The sequence below is a fragment of the Meles meles genome, chromosome 4 (assembly GCF_922984935.1).
Source record: "Meles meles chromosome 4, mMelMel3.1 paternal haplotype, whole genome shotgun sequence".
NCBI classification, from domain to species: domain Eukaryota; kingdom Metazoa; phylum Chordata; class Mammalia; order Carnivora; family Mustelidae; genus Meles; species Meles meles.
Window position 1 is genome coordinate 67,798,215 of NC_060069.1, and position 19,295 is coordinate 67,817,509.

General features: G+C 36.6%; 1 protein-coding gene across 5 annotated transcripts in view; it reads right to left on the minus strand.

Moving 5' to 3' along the window:
* The window catches only part of SKIL (SKI like proto-oncogene), a 32,042-nt gene continuing 12,747 nt past the window's right edge, over window positions 1–19,295 (minus strand). For 4 of the 5 annotated variants that reach the window (XM_046002634.1, XM_046002632.1, XM_046002633.1 and 1 more), the window contains 5 exons: window positions 13,183–13,280; window positions 10,950–11,182; window positions 5,745–5,986; window positions 5,243–5,467; window positions 1–4,393 (listed from right to left, as the gene is read on the minus strand). In XM_046002634.1, coding sequence (XP_045858590.1) covers window positions 4,235–4,393; window positions 5,243–5,467; window positions 5,745–5,986; window positions 10,950–11,182; window positions 13,183–13,280 — 957 coding nt within the window. In that variant the 3' untranslated portion in view covers window positions 1–4,234. The remainder of the gene's footprint in view (window positions 4,394–5,242; window positions 5,468–5,744; window positions 5,987–10,949; window positions 11,183–13,182; window positions 13,281–19,295) is intronic. The other variant, XM_046002636.1, reaches the window with a different exon arrangement.

Genomic DNA, 19,295 nt, shown 5'->3' on the forward strand with positions numbered 1-19,295 from the left:
GGCTTCAATCAGTTTTATTGGCATTAAAAGTTTTATTCTGAATTTAATCCACAATCTATACAAGTTATTTACAAGCCATGAAAATGGAAAACAGCACAAAATACAATTGAGGTATAAGCTGAGAGCACAGTATGTCATGTTTCAATAAATATAATTCAAAATTTGTAAACTAAGTGACCAGATAGATGAGTCTTGTTTTATAGTAAAACCATATAAAATATTTATTCCACGTGAGGTAGAGGACAGTTTTGTGTGTCATGTGATGCAACCAACCACAGCAATTTAAACCATAAAACTGTACATCATTGGCAAAATTTTAAATTGAATTATGGTCAATGTAGTCAACAACTTGTTTCAACAGTTGCAGAACAGGTTATTTTACTTAACAGCCTTCACAGGCTAGAAATTCAGAAATAATTTAAGACTACTGTGTTGGCTTAAAATTATCCAGATAAGCAAATACTTCTAACAGGATGGTTAAAAGCAAGTATATTTTATTTCTCCCAAACTATAATTCCCCCAAAGTTGTCCTAGATTAAGCAATTCTTTTAGCAGGACTTTTTTACTAGAACTACTTTAAGTATGCTGTGCTTTATTTTCAAGTGAGGTATCTATATTGAAGAAAAAAATCTTATAAATTTCTTTTACATTCAACTAACTTAATATACTATTTTGTTTTCTGGGCTTAATTTTTAATTTTCAGTTTTTACATTTGATCACTTTCTAATTCAAAACCAGTAGCACTATATAAGACATTTAACTCTATTACTAAAGAAACAAGCTCCAGACTGCATTACAGTTTTAGAAGCCATCTAAAATGGAAAGATCTTACAAAAACAAAATGAAATGAAACAAACAAAAAAAACTGTCCTTTTAAACAAGATGTAATATAGAATACCCATATAAATTTCTTCCAGTAATGGAAATGCTTCAGTATCTTATAACAGAAAATAATTTAAGCTGTTTATTCAATCCCACAATGTATCATACAGCAGTAATGTGTCCCTTATTGCTGACAGCTTCAGTAAAAATTAACAAGTAGTTCTAAGCACAGAAAGAGATGTACAGTATGAGCACAACTTTTTATTACACTGATTTTTAATGTCCTGTCGTGCAGATTAAATGCGTAAGAGCAAATGAAAATGCGCATTTTCCCCAAGGCAATCAAACATAAGTCACTGAGAAGAAAAATTTTAGAAGCTGATCAAAAACCTTCAGCACCAGCTTGACAATTAATTTTAGGGAAAAACCTTGAATATATTTCATATTATTGGAGTTTCCTTATCATTCTACGTTCCTTCAAACAGAAGCCACAGATGTGCAAATAACTGGTTGTTTTGTCATGACTTCTAAAACCTATGGATGACCTGCGAATATCATCGTACTCGTCTATTTCACCTACTTTAGTAACTGGTTTTTAATTCAATATGTACAAATGATTTTATATCTCAACTGGTAATATATTAAATATGTTATAAAATTAGTTCAAGAAGCATAAAACATCCTGACTCTCATGGACACAGAAATTCAAGCAAAAGAATATGCTTTACAAAACCAAAGCACAAGCCAAACTTACGTTGTTGGTCAAATCCTTTCATAGTGTTACAAGCTGCATTTGTAAAATCAGGCTGGTTTAGAGCTTCTTCAATGACAGCAGGTTTTACATTTACTACCTTTATAGATTTGGTACCTTTTACTCACAACAATTAAAGTACAGAAACTATCATCACCCATCACCCAGTAAGTTAATATTCTATCTTTTCTTCCTTCTTAAGATGCCCTAGCACTTCTGATAGGCCGTTCCTTTAATGCAGCTTTTTAAAGTAAATATTTTTATATTTTTCGTAAAAAGAATATTACAAAGTCTGAGGAAAAATCTGCTTACCTAATAAATTGGCACACAAAAACTAACACCAAAACAAACTTTAAGCTAGCAACCAACACACAAAATGAGCATGCAAAGAATAGAAGAATAAGTTTATATGGATATTTCAGCAGAGGCCACTTTTAAAGTATTACAAAATCTCTCTATTTTCAACCTAGGTGGTGCAGTTTAACTTAAAATTACTTTTAACTAGAATAGGTAAAATATTTACAACTGGCTAAAAAGCTCTATTTTCAAGGAAGAAGACAGAAATCTATGGCACATCAATGCATCTTCTAGAAAATGAAGACTATACAATTTTATGTGGCAAGTTTTCCTAATGCAAAGGACTAGAAAAAATATTTCTTTACTCAATTCTAACTTAAGAGTTTATGATAATTTAAAGATGGTTAAGCACGGCTTAGAGTTTTAAAATAAACTATCTCAAAGATTAAGCAATGTATTTTAGAAGCTTTGGGTTGAAACTTAAGTAAGCTTGTCATTTACTAAGTAACATAAGCACAAAGTTTTTTTAGTAAATTAGAAAGATGAAATTATAGGGGCTTGAGTTTGTCTCCCAAAATGATTAACCGTGACACAACTAAAATGCACTTTATCATAAAATGTCTTTGTGATTTTTCTTTCTCCAGATCTAAATAAAAGGTATTAGGAGGGTATATCATTTTTAACATTTGTCCCTCCTTGAGGAAACCAAGAATCAACAAATTGGAGGGTAATATAGTAAAATTTAAATGGAAAATAGAAAATACACATTTACATCACACTCTAGTAAAGAAACTATATTTTGAGAAGTACAAAAATTCTTTTAGGATATGTAAGTACCATTAAGCGAAATATGAAAATAACTGGCTAAATGATAACCTACTGATTTTTGAAGTTCTATACCAGTAGAGCATTTATTGTCTACACTGGGAATAGTATACAACCTTAACTCTAGCTGATTTATTTTAAAAATAAACTTAGCTCTCAAGTAATTCATACAGTACCCTACATGAGAACATAAACATTAAATTCCTGGAATAATAATGTCAATTAATGGTAGCTTCAGGAAACTTTCTTTTAAAAATGCATACTAAGAACTTTACCTAGTATCTTTTAAGCCAAGAATTAACAAATATGAAATTTGCCATTAAAGAATGACAGACTTTTCTGTGCAAAAAAAAAAAAAAAGTGCAGATTTGTCCCTCCCCCAAACTATGAATTCCTTTGTCTTCTAAAAATTATCTAAAAACCTTTTAGTAGCAGAACTAAACGTCCCTATATTAACCTACCATACACTACCAGCTGACTGTAAAATTCCTGATGTTGATATTAAGTAGTAACTGAAAATGGTCCATTTGTGCAAATATTGGTAAGACTTAACACTTAAACATACAAAAATCCAAAATAAACTTCAAGGTGTTTAATATGTTACAATTTAAGGAAAAAAAGAACCCATTAAGGAAAACAGATCCATTATATAAATTTCAGTAAGACCCATAACTACTATAAAAACTGTACAGGAGGATTATGGACTGTATACAAACTGACATACATCAATGGTATCAGTTGTTCTCAAGAACACCTCTATTAACAACATAAACAAAAGTTCAAAAATCATTACATTTTATTCCCTCTTCTGAAGTTGCTACATAAAAAAAATTCTAAATAAAACCACATGTAAACCAAAAAACAAATTACAACTGCTTCTTGTATTTAACAGCGGTGTGTAATAAAGTATGTTATCCTTCCTCATTACGCCTATGGGGTGTGCTATAACCTCATCAATGAAATTCCTCTTTTGACAAAATGTCTCTTAGGAAACATTAAAAAAAAAGAGAACTGGTGGAAATTCATTCTATAATATAAACAAAAGAAAAGCAGATTTTATGTATAATGATTATATCAATTTAGAAAGGAGACTGTGTTAATGAAAAACATGGAGATTCAATTCCTTCAATAGCTCCATATATCTGAAATATGGAGCTACCATTATATGTAAAATTGAGTCTGAAATATGGGTAACAAAACTGACTGCAACTATCCATCACACAATGCAGCTCTTAAAAAGTATACAACTGCTAAATTTGCATTTGAAATATAGGCAGATTATATAATAGTTCAAACCACATAGTACTGTTTCTAAGCTGGCTGAAAAAAAAGAAGTACAAAGAAACATACATTTTCATTCATTTGGAAAATGTAAAAATTTATGTACTAATATATAATCTCTTCACTTTCTCTGATCTACAAATGGATAGGATGCCTAGTTATCTTCATGCAGACAAGTTATTCAGAATTCAATAACCAAAGCAAATAAACAAAACTAAACCCTGTTGGGAATACACAGATGAATCTCTTTAAAGGTTTCTATTCTTTAGCAGTCTTAGATGATTTCAAAATTTGCAACTTTAGCTCTTTTATCATCATCTCTAACTTCTGTCTTGCCTCCCGTTCCTGTCGAAGTTCATCTTGGAGTTCTTGCCTATCAGCCTCAGCATGGTCCAATCTCTGTCTCAGTTCTGCCAACTGTGAGATTTAAAAGACTGTGTCAGTTTTCATTCAGTTGTGTTTTTCCATTTAATCTTCACATCATGGCAAAGACCTACTTTCAAATTACTTTTTAAAAAATGAACTACATTTGTAAATTCATGCATATACAATCTCTTGAATATCTAATAATATTCATCCAGTTTTGACATAACATTGAATGGGGGGGAAGGGGTCAAGAGAACTAACACCTAAAGCACTTTCATTATGCCCTACAGTTTAGTATACCTCTCAAACAGCCTGCTCAAGTTAAGGGTTATTTGTTCATCTTCCCCAAGTTATGAGCTACTATTCATTTTTGCTCAAGTGCTTTTGAACATGAACAATTCATGTCTGTTAATTTGTTGATTTCAAAGTCCATATACTACATTAAGGTAATTTAACGTTTGACATTCAGAGAGCTAGAGATTAGCAATTTGGGCAACTAAAATACAGAAACCTAATGAAAGTTCAATAAAGCAATCAAATTCAAAAAATCATCTTGGGGGGCATCTGGGTGGCTCAGTCTCTTAACCATCTGCCTTTGGTTCAGGTCATGATCCCAGGGTCCTGGGATTGAGCCCCACATCAGGCTCCCTGCTCCGCTGGGAACCTGCTTCTCCTCCTCCTGCCTGCCACTTCCCCTGCTTGTGCTGTCAAATAAATAAATAAAATCTTCAAATAAATATCATGTTGGATGATACACCATAAACTTGTGTTGAACAGAATTATATATTTTGAAATCTTGCCCAATGAAATCAACTTGACAAAAAGTAATTTTAATAGAGAAGGTACAGCTTCAATCTCCACACTTCAAGGGCAACATTATACAAACTGAGTCATTCTTACCTGCGCTGCATATTCAGCCTCTTTGTCTTTTTCTAAATTTGAATCACAGGTACATTTTTGCTTCATTACCTGCTCTAATTTTTTCTCTAAGTCTTTCTGTTCAATATAAAATTCTTCCATTCTATGAGCATGTTCATTCTGCAAAGATTCAAGCTCTTTCTGCAAATTCTGCTGTTCTTCAGTGAGTTCCTTCATAGCTTTTGAACTACTCAACATTTCAACTTCCTGTAATATATAGAATCACAATACAATTTTTATTTTATTTCCATCATGCTAAAAATTTCAATACAAGAAAAAGGGGCAGAAAACATCTAAAATTCGGCTGTCACATCAGTTTTATATATAAGTAATTATCTTGAAAAAACTATTTTCTCTAAAAATTTAAAAGAAAATTGCTTATGAGTATAGAACTCTAAATCTTAAACACATTTAAAACCTCTCCATTTTTCTTGAGAATGTAGAAAAATATCTTTATAACAGACTATCACTTTAATAATTTTACCATCTGAAGTTGTTGCTTCTTCTGCAAAATTGAGTTCAGTTTTTCCTGTTGTTTTACGTAAGTTCTCATGACTTCTTCCATGATCTTTCCCTTATCATCCTCGCAAATGGTATCTTTGACAAGAAGTGAAGATGAAGCTGCAGTATCACGGTCTATTCCTGCCTTGCTTGTGTCTCTGATGAAACTGCAAGTGGTAGACTCGGGTTTCTTTTTACTTGTAGAATTATTGGACATTGATAGATCTTTGAGAGGCAAAAATGAAGTAACAAAAGTGAGCATCACTGTGAAAAAGTCACTAGAACCCACAAACAAAATGAAAAAAAAATTCCATTTCCAAATGAAATAAAAGATAATGAAATAGTTAAGAATAATTTTTTTTTTCAAGATTTTATTTATTTATTTGACAGAGAGAAATCACAAGAGTGGCAGGCAGAGAGAGAGGAAGGGAAGCAGGCTCTCCGCTGAGCGGAGAGCCCGATGTGGGACTCGATCCCAGGACCCTGAGATCATGACCTGAGCTGAAGGCAGCGGCTTAACCCACTGAGCCACCCAGGCGCCCAGTTAAGAATAAATTTAAGAAAAGTCGTATAAGATCTATTCAATAAAAACTACACAACACGATTGAAAAAAAATTAAAGACCTAAATAAACAGAAAGGCATCCATGTTCATGGATTGGATGATTTAATATTGTTAAGATGGTGTCATGAATTGAATGTTAATGACCCCAAAATTCATATATTGAAATCCTAATACCCCATATGATGATGTTAGGAGGTGGGGCCTTTGGGAGATAATTAGGTCATAAGGATGAGCCTCCATGATGGGATTTATACCCTTATAAAAGAGACTCCAGAGAGCTCTCCTGCCTTTTCCACCATGTGAGGACTTCCATTGTGTCTCAGAAGAACACAGACCTTTATCAACCAAGAAGTAGGCCCCTACCCGACACCAGGTCTGCTGGTGCCTTGACTTTGGACTTCCCAGCCTCCAGAAGTGTAAAAAATAAATGTTTGTAGTATAAGCCACCCAGTCTAGGGTATTTTTGTTATAGCAGACTGAACACACTAAGATGGATGGTAAATATTCCCCCCCAAAATTCTACTTTTTCAATGCAAATCCTACTGAAATCCCAGCTGGCTTTGGGCAGAAACTGACAAGCTAATGCAGAAATTCATAAGAAAATATAAGAAATCCAAAATAGCCAAAACAATCTTGAAAAAGAATAATAAACTTCAGGACCCACAATGCCCAATTTCAAAGCTTATCACAAAGCTACAAGGCGGTGTGTAGTACTGGCATAAACATTAAGTCCAGAAATAAACCCATATTTTTATGGGCAACTGGTATTTAACAAGGGCACCAAAACAACTCTATCAGGAGAGAATAGTCTTTTCAACAAATAGTGTTGGGACAACTATAGTCACATACAAAGAGTGAGACTGAACTTCAGGCTGTATATAAAAATTAACTCAAAATGGATTGAAGAGACCCAAATGTAAGAGCTACAACTGTTATATGTAAATCTTTCTGACCTTGGTTTAGGCAAAGGTTTTTTAGACATAACACCTACGTAAGCAACCAAAGAAAATAAATTGGACTTCATCAGAATTTAAAACTTTTCTGCTTTGAGGTGCCTGGGTGGCTCAGTTGGTTAAGCATCTCGCTCTTGATTTGGCTCAGATCATGATCTCAGGGTTGTGAGACTGAGCCCCACCTCGGGCTCTATGCTGAACACAAAGCCTACTTAAGATTCTCTCTCTCCCTCCCTCTTCCCACCCCACTCGTGCTCTCTCTGGAAAAAAAAAAAAAAAAAAAAGAAACAAATAAAGCTTTTGTGCTTCAACAACAAAATGAAAATACAATTGGGCACCTGCGTGGCTCAGAGGGTTAAGCTTCTGCCTTCAGCTCAGGTCATGGTCTCAGGGTCCTAGGATAAAGCCCTCTGCTCATCAGGGTCTCTGCTCAGCAGGAAGCCTGATTCCCCCCTCCCTCTGCCTGCCTCTCTGCCTACTTGTGATCTCTGTCTGTGTCAAATAAATAAATAAAAATCTTTTTAAAAATGAAAGGACAGTTGCTAGAATGGCAAATCATATATCTGATATGGGTCTACTATCCAGAATATATAAAAAACAGTTATAACTCAATAGTAAAGAAGCAAAGGATCTGATCTAAGCAAAGGATCTAAAAATAGCAAAGGATCTGAACAGATCCAATAAAACACAGAAAGGTACTCAGTATCATTAGTCATTGGAGAATTGCAAATCAAAACCATGAGATATCACTTTACAACCATTAGGATGGCTATAATCAAGAGAGACAATAATAAATGTCGACAAAGATTGTAGACTGGAACCCTCATCAGCTGCTGGTAGAAAGGAAAATGGTATAGCTGGTTTGAAAAAGTCTGACAATCCCTCAAGATATTAAACATGACCCAGTAATTTCACTCCTAAATATACACCCAAGAGAAATGAAAACAGGTCTATGTTAAATGATATTAAACATGACCCAGTAATTTCACTCCTAAATATACACCCAAGAGAAATGAAAACAGGTCTATATTAAATGCCTGTTAAACAGGCATATGCCTATGTTAAAACATGTGCGTTAAGTGTTCATAGCAAGGGGGCACCTGGGTGGCTCAGTGTGTTAAGCCTCTGCCTTCAGCTCAGGTCATGATCTCAGGGTCTGGGATCGAGCCCCGCATTGGGCTCTCTGCTCACCAGGGAGCTTGCTTCCCCTTCTCTCTCTGCCTGCTGCTCTGCCTACTTGTGATCTCTCTCTCTCTTTCTCTGTCAAATAAATAAATAAAATCTTAAAAAAAAATTTAAAAAAAAAAAAAAAAGTGTTCATAGCAGGGGCGCCTGGGTGGCTCAGTGGGTTAAGCCGCTGCCTTCGGCTCAGGTCATGATCTCAGGGTCCTGGGATCGAGCCCCGCATCGGGCTCTCTGCTCTGCAGGGAGCCTGCTTCCTCCTCTCTCTCTGCCTGCCTCTCTGCCTACTTGTGACCTCTCTCTGTCAAATAAATAAATAAAATCTTTAAAAAAAAAAAAAAGTGTTCATAGCAGCATTATTCATTACAACCAAAAAGTAGACACAATTCAGGGCACTTAGCTGGCTCACTTAGTAAAGCATGCGATTCTTAATCTTGGGTTCATGAGTTCAAGCCCTATGTTTGGCATGGAGCCTACTTTAAAAAAAAAAAGTGAACACAATTCAATGTCCATGAGCTGATAAGTGGATAAACAAAATGTGGTATATTTATCTATAAAATAGCAGAATATTATTAAACTATATATAGAAAAAAGTACTAAAATAAGCTACAACATGGACTGAAAAAATATCCAAGTGAAAAGCCAGACAATTAAAGGTCACATATTGGGGTGCCTGGGTAGCTCAGTGGGTTAGGGCCTCTGCCTTCGGCTTGGGTCATGATCCCGGGATCCTGGGATTGAGCCCCGCGTCAGGCTCTCTGCTCCGTGGGGAGCCTGCTTTCTCCTCTCTGCCTACTTGTGATCTCTGTCAAATAAATGAATAAATAAATCTTCAAAAAAAAAAAAGTCACATATTATATGATCTCTTTCATATGGTATGTCCACAATAGGCAAATATATAAAATATATAAATATAATATTTAATATATAATATAAAATATAAATATATAAAATATATAAAAACAAAAAATAAATAGAGGCTGGGGAAAGAGGAAAACAGAGTGTAACTTCTAATGGATCACAGGGGTTTGGGTGGCGGGCAAGGGGGCGGGGAGGATGAAAATGTCCTGAAATTAAATAGCTGTGACTGTTGAGAATTTACTGAAAGTCACTAAATTGTACACCTTAGAAGGATACATTTTATGGTATATGAAATATATCACAAATATGACACAAGAGTACATTACTAATTATTGTTTACCATATTTAAATCTAAAGAAAGCTGAACTTCAAAATTAAAGTACAGAAATCCCCCAAAGAATCTCAGTTATCTATGAAAACAGTTAAATGACTAATGGACACTTCAGCTACTCCAAGACAGCTGAAGTAACTGTCACACCTGCCTAAGCTGGAAGCAAAGCTCTGCTGCTATGTAGAGGGTAAAATAGGCAGCATTTGTGCAGACATGTCTCCTTTGCTCCACAGTACTTTAAAAGGCACTGTAACTAGGCAGATTTTTTTTTTATTTTTTAAGATGCCCAGCCAGCAGTCTGCTTTTTATACCATCTGCCAGGCTCCCACACCTTTAAGTTTTCGATCTTTGCTTATCACATGGCTAAGTTCCCCTAAGTCCTATACCTAACTACTGTTATGTACTTCTTAGCATTATTTTTTTTAAGACTTTTATTCTTGGGCATCTGGGTCGCTCAGTCGTTGGGCATCTGCCTTCGGCTGGGGTCATTATCCCAGCAGCCTGGGGTCAAGCCCCATATCAGGGTCCCTGCTTAGCGGGGAGCCTGCTTCTCCCACTCCAGCCTCCCCATGCTTGTATTCCCTCTCTATCTCTGTCATAAATAAATCTTTTCCAAAAAAATTTTTTTAAAGATTTTTTTTTTTTTGAGTAATTTCTACATCCAGCGTGGGGCTCAAACCCAGAGACCAAGAGTCACATGCTGCACTGACTGGGCCAGCCAGGCACCCTATTATATACTTCTTAGCATTATAAAATGGTTTCTCAATTCAAAGCAAATTAGGGCCTTTTGAAGAAAACTAACAGCAAAAAAAGGGCAGGAAAGGAAAAAAACCAATCACACAAAAACCACTTAGAGTATGAAACCATGTAGACTACATATCTACAGCATTAGCATATTTAGTTATATAGCTATAACTGTTCTAAAAAAGTAAAGGAACTGAGGTTCTAAGTAGTCACTAAGAGTTCTGAAAGGTGCACTTTTTTTTTTTTTTAATTTTATTTTATTTATTTGACAGAGAGAGAGATCACAAGTAGGCGGAGAGGCAGGCAGAGAGAGAGGAGGAAGCAGGCTCCCCGCTGAACAGAGAGCCCGATGTGGGGCTCGATCCCAGGACATCGGGATCATGACCTGAGCTGAAGGCAGAGGCTTAACCCACTGAGCCACCCAGGTGCCCCAATAATATTGTTTTTAAAAGAAAGAAAGAGAAATAAAAAAAGAGAAACAAAGAAAGAGAAAATGATGAATAAATGTGTTTATTAAGTATATGATTTAAAAAAAAAAATTTCTGAATACTTACCTAAACGGCTACATAATTCTCTATTTGTTTTTAAATCCATTTTCTCCTGTTCCTCCAATGAGACATCTGGGTAAGACGCCATTTTTTGATGTTTCCCACTACTATGAGGCTTCTCCGACTGTCTTGGTATAGATCTATTTGCCTCTGTCTTTGTGACCTCTTTAGACTGGGATACAGCAGAAGTAAGGGACACATTTGGAGCAACCACTTTATCGCACATGTATAAGTAGTAGCTACAAACAAAGAAAGGCAAAATAAAACATATATCACATTTGGGTAAAAAGCAAAATACATTAAATCTATTTCTATGGTTAAAAAATTTTATACTAAAATGGACAAAATAACTCAGAAAATAAGGATCGTAAGGGTGCGTATTGTGGGCAACACTGTGTATTGTGTAAGACTGATGAATCACAGGCCTGTACCCCTAAACAAATAATACATTATATGTTTATGATTTTAAAAAAAGAAAATTAGATCATAGAATTCTTTAAAAATTCAGTACTTAAGACTGTAAGTGCAAAATTATGAATAATTTTTATTTTATAGCAAAAAGTAATTTCTAAGCACTGAAGAGATACTCACTGGCAAAGAAAATTACAGTCTCATCTCCCTCCCTCAAAACCACCTGAGACTAAAAGCATGAAGCACTTTAGAGCTGTTTAATAGCCCTGAATAGGTAAGGCTTATGCTGGAAAGAAAACAGAACAACGCTACTTGAAAAACCACTTTCTTGACTACCACCCGTGAAAGCAAGGAATCCTCGCTCTTTGTTATAGAGGCTGATTCAGTCCCATACAAGGCTATGGCCTGATTCACCATAGGCCCATTGAGAAGCTCCCGGTGCCCTTCTTATAGAGCAGACCGCCCAGCTACTTTACTGGGCAGTCAGTCCTACTTGTTTCAAATCCCACACAGCAGTTTTCCCAAAATACATTAGTATTTCCTAATTTGATTAAAAACAACAACAACAACAACAAAATTTCATAGTGAGTTGCACAAAACTAAGACTGAAGGGATAATTACCAATTTTTCTCAAAGCTCACATAAATTGTTCAGCAGATTATCTGAGAGACCCATGGAACAAATTTGAGCTAGATACTGAAGCACTATATTATTAGCTATAACCTGCATAACCTTTAGCCAGAAGATGCAACCATTTAACTGATGTACTACTTAATACCTTAAACTCTAAATGATCTCCTCTTACATATTATTTTCTTTATCCAATAATATATATTGTTCTCTTTACTAATTACAAGAATTCTGAGGATTAAAAACTCTGTATTCTGCTAAGAACACTGACAGGTTTAATAATGCCCAAAGACTTACTTCAAACACAACAGGAATGGTAGAAACTGTGCAAATATAAATAAGACTGAGATTCTTCATCACCAGGTTTGGGGGGAATCTATATCTACAGCACTAAAAATCTAGAAATCAATAAACAGTTTATCATCTAAGGTACATTTTTATTAAAACTATGAAACTGGATTTTGAGGGATGTGGCTACTATGAAAGCTTCTAAGTTTCAAAAAATTTGTAAAACACCCAAATTGCATACCAAACTCTTGAAGAGTTGGTTTACCTCTTATAGGGAAGCAAAGAAATTAAAGGAAAACTTTCGGGGATAGGGAGAGGGTGATTGGGTTATGGACATTGGGGGGAGTATGTGCTAAGGTGAGTGTTGTGAAGTGTGTAAACCTGGCAATTCACAGACCTGTACCCCTGGGGCTAATAATACATTATATGTTAATTTAAAAAAAAAAAAACATATAGGGGCGCTTGGGTGGCTCAGTGGGTTAAGCCGCTGCCTTTGGCTCAGGTCATGATCTCGGGGTCCTGGGATCGAGTCCCGCATCGGGTTCTCTGCTCAGCAGGGAGCCTGCTTCCCTCTCTCTCTCTCTCTGCCTGCCTCTCTATCTACTTGTGATCTCTCTCTCTGTCAAATAAATAAATAAAATCTTTAAAAAAAAAATATATATATATATATAAAAGGAAAACTTCCAATTTTTACTTTAGGGCGAAAAGAAAATGACAAATTCCTAGAAAGAACATAAAAACATCAAGAAAAGGTTATCTCAAATATTCAATGCAATTTACAATTCATTTAACAAGCCTAAAACTAAAAAATGAATTCCCAGGAACTAGAACAGTACCTGACATATAGATGTTGAATAAATGAATGAACAAATGAATGAATGAACAAACAAATGAGCCAATACCCACTTACCTGGGGTGTAAAAATGAATGTGTCTGAGCAACATGCTCACCCTCCTGCTTTATAACAGGGTACCATGACTGTAATTCCATTCCTGATGGTGAATCTATCTGTAGAACAATGCAGAAGAGAAAAAGTTCATTGAGGGAAGATGTGATGGTTAATTTTTTGTGTCAGCTTGACAGGGCCAGTGTATGCCTCTGGAGAACCCTAATAAAAGGTACGTTATTTGAGAGTTCTCTGCTAACAAGGCAGCCTTCCCTTAAAGTACCCAATCTAGTCACTCAAAATTATGTGAATTATCCTGTCACAGAAACAATTTCAGTATGCATATTAACATGGACTACCAAAAACAATTTCATAAAATTTCATACTAAGGAATCTATTTTTAAAATCCATTATAAGGGCACTTTGGTGGCTCAGTCAGTTAAGTGTCTGCGTTCAGCTCAGGTAATGATCCCAGATGCTGGGATCAAGTCTGGTGTCATCAGAGTCCAGTATCATCGGGGCTCCCTGCTCAGCTCAGCAGGGAGTCTGCTTCTCCCTCTCCCTCTGCCCCTGCACCCCCCACTTGTGCGCTTGCTCTCCCTCACTTGCTCTCTCTCCCCAATAAATAAAAATCTTTTAAAAAAATAATAAATTCGAAAATAAATAAATCCATTTTAAATAGTACCTTGCAAATGTACAGCATCGGTAAGTGTGGATTCTTCTTGCTGTGACAATCAGTTAGAATGTTCCCCTTCCCTACTGTACTTGTTAGTGGATTAGATAACCTTCTATAGCAATAAATACTTTGCCAGGGGAGAGATGTCAATAAGACGGCAACACAGGTTGTTCTTGACTTCACACCCCCTCACAAGAGAAACAACATCTGATTCAAGAACAAGACACCATGAAGAGAATCCTGTAACATGGGAGTGTGGAGTTGGTGAGGCTGAAGCACCCCACCGCACCTCAGAGACCAAGACAGACAACATTACAAGGATGGATGTTAACTGAACCTACTGTGGTAATCACTTCACAATATATGTAAATCAAACTATCACGCTGTATGCCTTATACAGTGATTACGCTGATTATTTCTCAATAACACTGGAGGGGAAGAGAAGTGGACAGATGAATAGGTAGATTTATAATAAAAGATGTATGGTGAAATGTTAAAAAAAAAGTGAAGAAAGAAAAACCAAAAATTAGAAAGACAAGGGAACCCAGTCAGAGCCTCACAGAGTAACTTGAGTGGAGAAGACAGGGTACAACACCCAAAAAGACCAAGGTAAATCAAGTCTGCAGGTCAGAGAAAGCTGCCCAGAGAAAACTCTACAGATCTGAGGTGGAGGATCCACCTCAAGAATTCAGCATAGCACCTGAGCAGCACACGCTCATGAGGAAAGTCCTCAAAGCTGAGTCCTGTCTTTCTCTGGGCAGCTGATATGGTCACTAATATGATGGAGGTAGAGAGCTGTGGAGTCCAAAGGAGTAGCCATTTTATCCTAACATGGTAAACTCAAATGGCCATTATTCACTCCACAGCTCTCTACCAACTTGGCTGAAACACTGATGGGACTGCACTGCACATTTTTACCTTCCCTCCACACAGTCTCACCTCCACTCCCTTCCTTTAGCAGACAAAAAACAACTCCCCAACAAACATCTTACACACCAAAAAAAGCCCACAAAAAAACGACAAAACTTCGCCAGGCTAAACTTGAAATTACTTTGCTTGCTAACACTTATTGGTAAAACACATTTCCTCATAAACTACACATGTGAATAAAAGGAAAAAAAGTAACTGGCTACTTAATGAACATCTTAATGAACATCTATCTACCTGATAAGAACTTTATAAACCCTACTTACTTCTAACAAGTACTCCTTCATTAAGTAGATATTGTTAACTCCATTTTACAGATTAGTAAACTGAGGTTCAGAAACAGAAAGAATAACCTGAGACTACGAACTTCTCCCTTATTTTGGTTTGTTTTATATGGCCTCTCCACTACCACCAACCACCAGCACCATTATGCACATGCACAGTATTTCAAGTCACAGTAATTACCCTGTTATTTTGGGAAAAGAGTATCTTAAAGGGGAACAAGACTTACGTAGTAGAGGAGGGAGCTAAAAGGACATAAGGTTTGGGTGAGCAACAAAGACAGGAGGTTAATGGACAACCCCAGTAGAGTAAGAGAGGATGGAATTGAGACTGAGATAAAGGAAAGATGAAACAAAAACGAAAGCTGGATATTCCTCTGAATGTCTCCAGTCCCTTCTGCAACTAGGTAAGATGTGGGAGAAATGACATCCTCATCCAATAATCCATAAACACAGCACTCAAGCGACAGCCACTAAATAGTAAGAGATTAGGAAAACTATTTTGCTTGATGTCCCAATATTCTAGTTCAGAACCAAGAAACTACATAAAATGGAAAAGAAACAAATCTCCAGATGCTAAGCAGTCATGATTAAAGCAAAATCAATTCATAAACCATCCACCGTTTGACTGGGGAGATCCTTCTAATGGGGGGAAACAATTAGGATGAAGAAACTCAGGAGAAGCCTGATAACCCTTGGCCCCAACAAAATGGGTTGAAAATGAAAAGGAAACCACTTCTGGAGCAAACATTATATGTAATTTAATCAATTAGGAGATGATTTAAGACCAATGATAAGCCAAAAATAAAAATATGATAGAGGCACCTGGGTGGCTCAGTGGGTTAAGCCGCTGCCTTCGGCTCAGGTCATCTCAGGGTCCTGGGATCGAGTCCCGCATTGGGCTCTCTGCTCAGCGGGGAGCCTGCTTCCCTCTCTCTCTCTCTCTCTGCCTGCCTCTCTGCCTACTTGTGATCTCTGTCAAATAAATAAATAAAATCTAAAAAAAATAAAAATAAAAATAAAATAAATAAATAAATAAAAACATGATAACTTCGATTGGTGGTAAATCAACATTTTGGTTAAGAATGACAAGGAGGGGCACCTGGGTGGCTCAGTGGGTTAAAGCTTCTGCCTTCGGCTCAGGTCATGATCCCAGGGTCCTGGGATCCCGCCCCGCATCGGGCTCTCTGCTCAGCAGGGAGCCTGCTTCCTCCTTCTCTCTCTGCCTGCCTCTCCGCCTACTTGTGATCTCTGTCAAATAAATAAATAAAATCTTAAGGGCGCCTGGGTGGCTCAGTGGTTTAAGCCGCTGCCTTCGGCTCGGGTCATGATCTCAGGGTCCTGGGATCGAGTCCCACGTCGGGCTCTCTGCTTGGCAGGGAGCCTGCTTCCCTCTCACTCTCTCTGCCTGCCTCTCTGCCTACTTATGATCTCTCTCTGTCAAATAAATAAAATCTTTAAAAAAAAAAAAAAAAGAATGAACAAGGAATTTGAAAAACTATTGAGGCCACAAGATTAAGGAAAATGATGGTATTTTCAAAGGATTTAAACAGTTGATTATTCAGTGAGGGCCTCTAGGCTCTATACAGTTAAAAAAACAAACAAACTCGGGCACCTGGGTGGCTCAGTTGGTTAATTGCCAGCCTTGGGCTCTGCTTGTGATGCCCCACCCCCACACCCCATACCCCCATTCCTGGGATCATGCCCCACCCTAATTGGGCTTCCTGCTCAGTAGGGAGTCTGCTTCTCCCACCTCTGTCCTTTCCCTAACCCGCCACAACAAGCTCTCTCTCTCTCAAATAAATACAATCTAAAAAAAAAAAAACCTCACAATCCAGATCAACTATTCTAAATAAGTTCAGAATCTGAGGCAAAATCAAATGCTTATTGCTGGCAACAGCAATACTAAATGATGGATGCCAGGCGACAGCTGATAGCCTAAAGAGAGGAGAATTACAAGATCCAAACACAAAACCTGAGTCAAAAAGCAAGACAACTGAGGGCTTTATAGTCCAGGGCAAATAATTTAATATATCTCAATTGTCCCCTACCTTCATCACAACACAGTACAGTAACTGATGTTTAAGAAGTCTTGAGTTAACATGACATAGTTAAATTATAGTCTATATTTATATGATATAAATAGTACACTGTATACATATACACCATAACTATATACCTACCACATAGAATGAAAACTAAGACATTTTAGAATGCATTAAGAAGGTTAAAGTTTGGGGCGCCTGGGTGGCTCAGTGGGTTAAAGCCTCTGCCTTCAGCTCAGGTCATGATCCTAGGGTCCTGGGATTGAGTCCCGCATCAGGCTCTCTGCTCAGCAGGAAGCCTGCTTCCCTTCCTCTCTCTGCCTACTAGTGGTCTCTGTCTGTCAAATAAACGAATAAACTCTTAAAAAAAAAAAAAAAGGTTAAAGGTTGGGGTTTTTTTTTAAGATTTTATTTATTTATTTCACAGAGAGATAGAGCACAAGTAGGCAGAGTAGCAGTCAGAGGGAGAAAGAGAAGCAGGCACTCCCTCTCCACAGAGCAGGGAGACTGAACTGAGCAGGGGGCCTGATATGGGGCTCAATCCCAAGACCCTGGGATCGTGACCTGAGCCGAAGGCAGACGCTTAACTGACTGAGCCACCCAGGCGCCCCAAAGGTTAAAGTTTCAAAAAAAAAAAACACTGCTATAAAGGGTAGCTTCCTCATCCAGAAAACTCACTTAGGCAGAACATTTTTCACCACAACACTGTATAACCGGAGGTGTTTACAAGCATGGATAAGCTCACTCTAACAAATCAATGAAATAAAACATCAGCTTGAGTTAAATGAGAATTTCTTTTCTAGAAGTCATTTGTTAAACTCATTATTTAGAAAATAAAGCTCCACTTTAAATCATTTTTATATCCAAAATAATTCTAGATGTACTGCCCAAGATACCAAGTGTTTCCAGATATTTTAAATTCAAATTACTAAAATTCACTTATATATTCAAAATTTTTTCGATTATAAGCTAGAATCCCCAATCTTCAAAATAGCAAGTTCTAAACTTCTTCACCCAAAGATCTTGACTTGAAATCTGACTCAGTATTTTAAAAAAAAAAAACTGACTCAATTTTGATCACATTTCAAAACTCTACAGCTTGATTTGTGTTTGTTTTACTTTTATTCATGAGCCAAACTCAGCGTATCTTCGACTTTTAGGTCTCTAAACTTCAGATGTAAATAACGGCTAGCATTTTAAACATCCATCCCTCTCTAATTTCTGTCCTTTACTTTCTAATCTCACCCTATCCTACTAGCAAAATCACAATCAAGAAATTCTAAAGAAACCTTCCTTAAAGATCACTTAGTGTAGTCCCGTAGGTAATGTCTGAATTCCCCATTCAAAATCTCTAACAAGAGGCTATCCAGCCTCTGCTTCGACTGCAGCTTGAGGTCAAGGACCAACTTCCTTACTTCTATATTTTCAGTACCTAGCACCATGCCTGACATATAGTAGGAACTAATAAATATTTGCTGAATGAATTCTGAATGACAGCTTAGCTCATTAATTCCCCAAGTGGCCTTTTATCAGGTTACTCTGCTACCCTGAAACTGAGAAGACAGTTTCTTTCACACTCAATATCTTTTTTTTTTAATTTTTTTTTTTTAAGATTTCTTATTTATTTATTTGACAGAGAGAGACCACAAGTAGGCAGAGAGGCAGGCAGAGATCTACAAATTAAATAATATAAATGGTAGGGAAATGTACAACAATGACCATGATAAACTGTTGGGATTTAATTTTATCCAACATGTGGTAAGCCATAAACACATTTATAACAACTTATCCTAACTGTGTGTTAAAGACAATTAAGAAAAACACATTATTTTACAACAGAACATTCACAGGCATGCCAGATTTTCTCATCTATTCTGCATTTGTGTCAACATACAAATTAGGTCTTCAAAAAAAGAACAATATAATTAAATGGCACAGCAGTAATGCTAGCTAGCACTGATGAGGAACAAAAATTAGATACCAAGATACAAGCATCTATTCCCTCTTATCTTACCTTTAAATGTAGGAATTACTTGGCAAAGGAGAGAAATAGATCACTTAGTATCTTAAGTTGGAGTCTTAAACATTTTAAAATGCTTTTATTGCCCAACTTCCCCATCATTATCTATCACAAAATGAACAGATGGCATCCTCATCCAAAACACATAAGAAAATTTTCAGACATATTATTTCATTTCAAAGGTTCTT